Here is a 9,376-nt window from a genome sequence, read left to right as displayed (position 1 = left end):
TTTGTATTTTAATGAATTTGTGTGTGTATTTAAGATAATAATTAACCTGTAGAATTTATCTGTATTTCAATGAATTTCTGTCTGCATTATAATGAATATTCTTATTTTAATAACATTGACTAAAAAGTTTGTTGTAGAACTAGTATATAATTGTCTTTTGAGATAGTAAGTTAAGTTGTGAAACACGACTCGTGTTTATAATCAACCATCGTATTTTATAACTCTATTATTATCGCACAAATAATAATTTGATGGTTATTAATAGAACATGACTCGTATTTGGTAACTCTACAACTACCGCAAGAGCAATTGATGCAGGTTTTTTTTTCAACTCATTTATTTATTAAAGTTTATGACCTAACCTGACCCTCTATGTTCAGAAGCAGGTAAGAAGGTGCCCCTTTCTACTGAGTTGCCTGCAAAGTTGATTAAAGTTTTACAAATTACTTCGTCCCCAGTCTCAACCCTCATCTAAGAATGATGCATGTCTAGTATCCTTTATAAATGATTTCTAATGCTGCATAAAAACTGAACTGGTTCAAGATTGATTTAAAAAAGTGAGCGGAAGTAAGAGAAGTGGCAACATTTTATTACAAGATTCGTGAGAAAGTTTTTGGAAAATGGAGTAGAATTGACATAAATGAACAAGTTTTATTCATTTTCACCTCATTTCCATTTATTCAAGCATATAATCAACCAGCTACAACATTTAGCAATCTGTCCTTAATTAACGCAGCTAAGCTGAATAAAGTACATATAAAGAATTTCACATAAACTTCAAGGCCGTAGACATTATTGTTTAGATTTCCAGTCACATGTACAAGACCGTGAGAATTGCCATGGACACATTTATATACATAAAAGCTACAAATAATTGGCAATTCAAAGGATGTAAGATGTGCATATAGACTATATAATGGTATAGACGTATAGTCATCCTGAGAATGGAGGCATAAACACAAATCTATAACGTTCTCATCCCCAGGGTTATAACTTAAAGTTATATGTAGCATGGTGTATCTATAGCCAAGATTTTATAACTTAACCATAGCACCTAATCGGGTCGTTGCAGCCTTTCTCAGTAGATTGTCTAAAACCAAATCGACCACCCTTAGCAAGGTATTGCTGATGGTACTCCTCAGCCCGATAAAACTTTTTGGCAGGTAGAATCTCCGTTACAATTTTCCTGTTCAAGAGCTTCTGTTGTCTTTCTAAGCTTTCTAATGCTTCCTTCTCTTGCTCAGGTGTGTAGTAATATATTCCGGAACGATACTGTGTGCCAACATCATTTCCCTGCCCACAAAATCATAATAGTGATTATTAGAAAAGAAAAATAGATGTTCACGTTTTAAGGAAAAGTGATTCTGACTGGATTGTTTTATAAAATCTTTACAGCTGGGGAGCAAAAAAATATAGAAAATGCTAAAGTACCCACATTAAATCCCAAAATAGTTCCCAGATTCGACGTGACATTCCCTGATTGGTCATAATACAATTACACAAGATGGACCCTCTATGTATTAAATAACTCATCATGCCACGTCTCTTGGCACCGATTTTGCCCGTTTGGGAGCTCTAGCACTACTCAAGAAGAATACATTAAACATGGTCCAAGTATATCTTCCTAGGACTAGATCACCAAAGCACACATTAAACATGCTCCAAACACCTTGTCTTTCACTATTTCACTACTACATCCTTTAGTAAAAGTGAAACAGAGTAGTATCTTAATGTGATGAGAAATATATTTCTGCAAAGATAGGCTAAGCCCAACCCCCTCACAGGTATCAAACAGTTTGCATGTAGTTCTGCTGCGGATTATATTTCTTCGAAATTGTGCACTACAACTAGGAGCTAGTCTTGAAACTCATGATACCATAAAAAATATATTGAAATCTGTTGTGGCAAGTAAAAAAGGAGCAGCTGGGAAGCTACTTGCTCAAATACTTTCAACTATTATCTAAGAACCATGTGAAAAAGGTATTCTTACTTCTACTTCTACTAGGCATATTTAATTTCCACGCAAAACTACTTGAAATATTAAAAAGAAATTGCCAAGTGATATTAACCTTAAAATCCGGAAACTCGCTAATTAGACATGTAATCAAGAACCAATAGAGTGGCTACTTAAAGCGCACAAACACAACAAAATAGCTTATATCTGTGTATGAAGTTTCATAAGTAAATAACAAAGGAAATTTTTGATCAACCAATGATCCTTCTACTCCTTTCCGTTAATTTGTACTAACCTATCCGAAAGAAAAGATTGCATATTTTGATGAAGCATACTAGAAGTTTAAATCGCATATCTATCCACCGCTGCAACCACATACAAGTCACTTCCACTATTCCACCATTAAACTCTATAAACCTCCTAAATTCACAACCCTAAAATTTGAATACAAAAAACAGTGTGCACAATTTTATTTTTGCCAAGCAATAGTGTTAGAACTAACAAATAACCAAAATACAAATAAGTTGATGAATAATAAAAGAGCAAAAACAAAAGTTTGGTCCTTACCTGGCGATTAAGTGTAGTAGGATCATGTCTAGACCAAAACACATCAAGCAAACTCCCATAACTACACTCTTTGAGATCATACTGAACCCTCACAACCTCCGAATGTTTCGTAGTTTCGGAACAAACATCATTATAACTAGGATTATGAACCACACCTTGAGAATACCCAACTTCAGTTTTAGTCACACCAGGCACTCTCTGAAACGCCAGCTCCACCCCCCAGAAACACCCGGCTCCGAACTGGGCAAATTCTTGACCCGGACCCGGAACATCATCGTCGGGTCCTAGAGCAATAGAGGAAGATGGGTCGGTGGTGTATGATTGGGGCGGTGTTCTTGAACCGAAGCCGAGTCTGGAGAGAAAGTTCATCTTTGGGGAAGTGTAGAGAGAGTAGGAGGAGGGTCTTTTGGGTTTGGGAGAGAGATTGGTTTTTAGAGAGAGAGAGATGTGGGGGAGAGAGGTGATGAAGAGAGATGAGGGTGGAGAAGTGGTGGTGGTAGTTTTGATGATGATCATTTTGATGGTTTGGTTTTATCTAGAATGTTTGAGATTTTAGATATGAAATGTAAGCATGTACCTCTGTCCTCTGCTCCAGATAAATATTGTGACAAACTAGAAAAAGTATTTGTAAGTTTTATTATATTAATCAAAAACCTTTTTTTTTTAATCTTGCTAAATAAAAATTTATTCCAATCAAGTTATTACTTATCAATATTTCAAATTAGTTTTATAGGGGAGAGACTATAGGTTCGACTCCTCGACCCCATCTTATATATGATTATTTAATTGTATAATAATAAGTATTGAAAAATCTAAAATTATTTTATAAATTACCTTTTTATATACTACAAATTGAATATCTATAGTACTTAAATTTCAAATAATTTAATTATCATCAAGTATACATTGATACTTTTACAATTATCGAGTTATCGAGTTAAATTGAACTCGTACTACAACAAGTCCTAACCATTTAAATTTTATATTTGAAAGATTTTTTTTATAATTTTTGTAATTAAGGTTGTTATTTATCCAAACAAAGCATATTTACAATTTTTTGTGGGAGTAATTAATTTTCTAATCCTATTTTATTTAAAAAAATTCTTATGATTTAGGAACATATGAAGCTAGGGAAACTGAAAAATTTAAAAAGAATGATATCTAATTTCTTTAGCTAATTACAATAACAAAAATAATACATATTAGCTCCATTTACATCACTGATAAAAATAATTAAATTATTAAAATTAGAGAATTACATTTTGCACCCGACAAAAATCAATTTTGTATACTTATTTTCATAAATTATAGTTTGCATTCTCTTACTTTGAAATCCGTTTCAAATTGCACCATTTTTACCAAATTTTGTCAATTTTTTAGCCCAAATTATTGTCTTCAATAACATATATAATCTATTATTGAAGAAAAAAGATGAATTATATCGTCGGAGACAATAATTTGGGCTAAAAAATTAGACAAAAAAGGTGTATATTAAACCAGATTTTAAAGTAGGGATGCAAACTGTAATTTATAAAAATTAATATACAAAATTGAGTTTAGGGGATGCGAAATACAATCCTCTCTTAAAATTATTCCGTTAATTAAAAGAAGTACGGATAAAACAGGTCTTAAAAATCACGATCAACAAATTGATGCCCAGTCTCGTTATATTGAAAGAATAGGATAAACTTCACAAACAATTGTTTTCATTAACTTGAGAAACACATGCAACTCATTAAAAACGTCAAGTAAACAACTTGCTATAAGAAAACCGTAAACATGAACGTTATCAGAAGACTTGAGAGCACTAATCAAGTCAATATGGATATTAGAAAACCAAACAATCCAATGGACAAAAACTCAGATAACGTAACATTAAACAACGGGGGTGCTGCTGAACTGGGAACAACATTCGAAGGCTTATTATTCTTCGACAAAGGTCGAGGAAGATTGGATACTCTTCCCCCAGATTTCGGCGCCTGAGCACTAACCGGAGATTCAGCCGGAGATTCTACAGTAGAATTAGAATCTCCTATAGCAGTAACCTTAAGTTTCATTCCTCCCAGACAATGTAACTTGTTACCGCAAATATAGTAGCTATCACCTGGTTCTGTCAAGGTAAACGATGAATTCCCCTGGTTACCTGATTCTCGTAAATTTTTTGTATTGCATGTTTCGTAGTTGTCTTTGTTTACCTTCCAAACACTGTGTGTTGATGAGTATACAAAAACTTCACAAAAACATATCAAATCAAATCTAAATGTGAAACACCAAATTCAAGAAAAAAATGATAATTATTTGATTTAAATTTAAAATTAAATGAATTACCAAGAACATCGCCGACATTGAATTGTTTATCGGTCGTCCACGAATCGAGATTAGTGCTGATGTCCCAACCGGAAGTGCCCCCCACCATGTAGGTTGAAGCCGTGCATTCTGATGAAACACTGAGGATTACAAGAAGAGAAATGAGGTGTAGTTTTGGCGCCATTTGTGAGCAATTGAAATATTGTTGCATTTATGTGACAAATTTAATTGTAGCATATATATAGGATATGTGGTCTTTGATTAGATGGCCTAACGAATGTAAAGTAAAAATTATTACATGTACTCCAACTATTCCCTTGTGCTTCTTTTTCCATTAAAGGATTTATGCCTATGTTTACAAGTTTTGGTTATTTAGTCCTTTAAAGTTGGATGGATGTTTATTAGGTGACTCTGTACACATGATAGTTGAAAAACAAATTGACACATATTTATCTTACCAAATTTTACTTGGATTCATCACATTTTTACACTAAGTTTGAACTCGAGTGATCGACAACTTTCAATTTTTTATTACTTTTTTTGTTTTAAAATAATTGTTCACCTTTCAACTAAAAAATTTATTTCAAAATAATTATTCATCTATATTTTAATGTTGCTATTAAAATTATAAAATATAGTTCATATTTTCAAGATAAATTTTACATCACATATAATTAATGTATCATTAGTTTCCATTTTTAAAACTAACTCTATGACATAAATAATGGTAAATTTAATATAGTCAATTTAATAAATATGAATTCTAATATCATTTTATTAATATTAGCATTTCTTAATATGGGTAATCTTTTTAAAATAGGCAGTTATTTTAAAATGGAACGTATATATTTCTAAACTTTTTTCTTCAATTTCACGTATGCACCAGATCACCAATTTAATTGTGCAGTTTGACTTTTGCACATAATTTAAGATAGATTGACCACCTCTATTAATCATTTTTCAAATTTTATTTATGTGAATAAAGTTTAAAATTTAAATTTTATTAATAATTTAAAAAAAAATAATCAACAAAAATACTTGATTAAAGAATTTTAAAATATACGTAAAAATTAAAGTGAACAATTAAATTATGCCGGAATATATGACTACACACTAAAATAATATTTGATCACAATATAAGATCCATTTTTACCCGATAATCCCAACTAATATATTGTAATCAATCACTTTTTTTCTCATAATACCATTCCATTAATTTTTAGATATCATGATTAACGGAGTTCTACTTAAAAACAATCAAATAGCCGTCCTTAAAAAAGTCATATTTTTATCGTGTATATACCCTTCACGATACTTAACATGATTGTAAAAATCGGTAATTGGTACTAATCGGTTTAGATACCGATTAGAGATTGATCGAAAAATTAATTGAAATAAAAATAGGATATATTTAAATATTTAAATAGTATTTAATATATTTACCCTATTTATTATGAAATATATAATTTAAAAATAATTTGTAAATATAATTCAGATTTCAAAAATTAAATCGACCAAATATATATACTATTATATTAAGGAAGAAACAATGAAAGTGTGGTTGGTGGTCGGTCTGTCACCGTAATTATAGTAATATTTAAAATAACACAATTTCATAAATCGATAAAATTCATAACATAATTATAATATGTCTAATGATTTTCATTAAAACAAAAATAATATATAAAATTCACCCCGTTGTGCTAAATAAAATTATACTATTGATCCAATTTTAAATAAAAAATTATAAAAATACATATAGTTAGTTGGATTTGAAGAATCGGGATAAAATAAAATAATAAATATTATTGATCCCACTCAAAACATTATATTATTGAATCAGACTATAACAAAATAAAAATTTGAAAGGAAATTCGTGAGGTAGATATAATGACATCAAACTAAAATAAAATAATACATATTATCCAATCGGTCTAAAATAAAATAATAATCACCCCAAGGTTAAAATAAAATTAAACAAAATAATAAGTATAATAGCTGGATGGATGTAATTAATATAACGGGACTCAAACTAACATAATTTTTTGTCAATGGCACATAAAATTTTACCATTGATTCGGGTTTAAACATATTAAACTAACATAAATCTAAATATAGTTAGTTGAATTTAGTCGCTTAACAAACTAATGACAATTCTTATAGTATTGATCTCATGAGCTAAAATTTAGTTTTTAACTCAATATAATAATTTTTCGTAAACAAACCCATAGTATCAATAAAAATATAAATTTCAATTATTACATTATTTTTTAAAATTATTCCTATGTGTATATTAATAAGTATTATCAAATATTATTGTTAAAATTTCAAATAAATAAATTTCATAACTTAAATTTTTTATTTCAAATTAAAATGCAAAAAAATTATATAATATTAAAAATAATCCGTATATCACACGGGTTTTAGATTAGTATTATTTAGATTTTAATGGGGGATTAATCGTGAATTTTTATAACAATGTATGTAAGTATAAAATATCAAGATGCCTTTTCAAATTATGTCAAATACTTAATTACAAAAATGCGTACTAATATTTTTATTTGTTATTCAGATTATTTTAACTCGCTGATCAAAAGTATTGCCCTAGATCAAATATAAACGTTTTCATTTCAGAGCGCCTCATCTCACATATTTGTTAGAACAGAAGTTGAGAGTGTTTTTAGAAAGGTCCGAATTACTATTTGTGTAATGATTTTCAACCCCAACTCGCACCAAATTATGTTAATCGGTGGTTGACGTTAGTTGACAGGCAGTTAAACCCCTCTCAGTCCCAGCTCGAGTACTGTTTTGGTTTGCTTGATTTTCGGGCAACTAAAAAAGGCATCCAATAAGTTGGATAATTGCATACAATGCAAATTTTCAGAAAAATTTAATATTTGATTTTTATTATGTAATAACTTTATGCACGGATCTCACGTATCCTTTTCTAATATTATATTATATATTTTTTTTAATTTTTTTTAATTAAATTCTTAAATTTGTTTAATTAAAATTTTAAATAATATAATTTCATAATAATTATATTAATACACATATATATATTATATCTATTTTTTAGAATTTTTAAACCTATTTAAATTAAGAGAAAAAAGTCCCTAAACTTAATTTTAGTAAAATGATCTAAAATTACTAGAATTTTGCATAAAAAATTAAATGATATTTTTGTAATAATAGAATTAACCCCTCCCGCATTTATCAAAATACCCAAGAATTTCAAAACACACTTAATTTTAGATTATTAGCTAAAGTTAATTTTATGATATTTAAACCCAATAATAACCCATGTACCCAAAAAAAATATTATTATAGCAAGTTTATTATTTTATTAAAAGGAAAAATTACAAACTCTCTATTATGTCGAAACTTCAAAAATATATAATTTTAGCTAGTTATTACTTAATCGATTAACTATAAGGAATATTTAAAAAATATGATGTTGCTGATTGAACGATATTGTTTTATTAATAATTCTATATGTGTTTTAAAAATAAAATTATTATATTTTAATTAAAAGTTATTTTTAATTCAGATCTATAGGATACAATTTATGTTCAGTCTTATATTAATTTGATTTATCCCGGATCACCGATTTATATTATTTTATTTTTAACCCGAAGCTCATTATACAGACCAAATTCAACTAATTATTTTTAACTAAATTTTAATTTTTAAGTCCGGATTTATAAAATAATTTTGTTTTAACTCGGATAATTAGTATATATAATTTTATTTTTAGTTGGTCAAATTATATTTTAATTTTAATTTTGTGTAGTTTGGATCAATTATATAATATATTTTTTCTGGTATGAATAATATGTATTATTTTGTTTATCCAAATTCAATATTATTTTTTTTAACCGGAACACTAGTATATATTATTTTGTCTTAACCCGAGACACATTATCTCAACCAAGTTCAACTAATTATATTTGATTTTTTAAAATTTATTTCATTCATAAATAACAATTAGAATAATATAGAATTCAATATGAAATAAAACTTAGATTGGTAGAAGAAGTTGACTTTACTATCAATTATAATGATATAGAGTTCGATATGAAATAAAATTTAAATTGGTAGAATAAGTTAGAGAAACTCCAAGAGTTTAGCTATTTGGAGTCTTAAAATACAATATAAAAAATATGGGAAAAACGCTACTCCAACAATATCATAGTGATTCCTCAAATCACTAAGATTTTCTTCCAATTCGTTATCTTTAACTAACCTCTCCCATCTTTTGACTTTTATTTTAAAATATATATTTGAAAGAAACAAGTTTTCTTTCTTTTCTCTTTCTTCACTTTTTGTAATAATGATACTTTTTAATGATAAAATTTTATATAATAAATGGATACATAAAATGTTGTTGGAGGTAAGGATAACTGTTGATGTCTTAAATTATTAAGATCCAATATTTTCTATTAAATTTAGGGAATGAATTAAAAAACTGTTGGAGATGCTCTTAGACTTTAATATCAACTAGCCTAATAACCCGTGCGAGGCATGTGCCAGTTCCTAGCGATGTTT

At 28.4% G+C, this 9,376-nt stretch overlaps 2 protein-coding genes across 2 annotated transcripts; both read right to left on the bottom strand.

Moving 5' to 3' along the window:
* Positions 1 to 751: 751 nt before the first annotated feature.
* Positions 752 to 3,103, bottom strand: LOC141720822 (peptide methionine sulfoxide reductase A3-like). The gene is made up of 2 exons (XM_074523456.1): positions 2,522 to 3,103; positions 752 to 1,293 (listed from the first exon to the last, which is right to left on the bottom strand). Exons 1-2 carry the CDS (start codon positions 3,035 to 3,037, stop codon positions 1,042 to 1,044), a joined length of 768 nt encoding a protein of 255 aa, XP_074379557.1. The 5' UTR covers positions 3,038 to 3,103; the 3' UTR covers positions 752 to 1,041.
* A 1,147-nt stretch (positions 3,104 to 4,250) lies between these two features.
* Positions 4,251 to 5,081, bottom strand: LOC141717100 (chemocyanin-like). Its single transcript, XM_074519212.1, has 2 exons — positions 4,850 to 5,081; positions 4,251 to 4,751 (listed from the first exon to the last, which is right to left on the bottom strand). The coding sequence occupies exons 1-2, from the start codon at positions 5,037 to 5,039 to the stop codon at positions 4,333 to 4,335; spliced, it is 609 nt and encodes a 202-aa protein (XP_074375313.1). The 5' UTR covers positions 5,040 to 5,081; the 3' UTR covers positions 4,251 to 4,332.
* Positions 5,082 to 9,376: the final 4,295 nt, after the last annotated feature.

This window comes from Apium graveolens, chromosome 4 (assembly GCF_009905375.1).
Source record: "Apium graveolens cultivar Ventura chromosome 4, ASM990537v1, whole genome shotgun sequence".
Taxonomy (NCBI): domain Eukaryota; kingdom Viridiplantae; phylum Streptophyta; class Magnoliopsida; order Apiales; family Apiaceae; genus Apium; species Apium graveolens.
The sequence above is the reverse complement of the archived record's forward strand: the minus strand, read 5'-3'. Positions and strand labels throughout refer to the sequence as shown.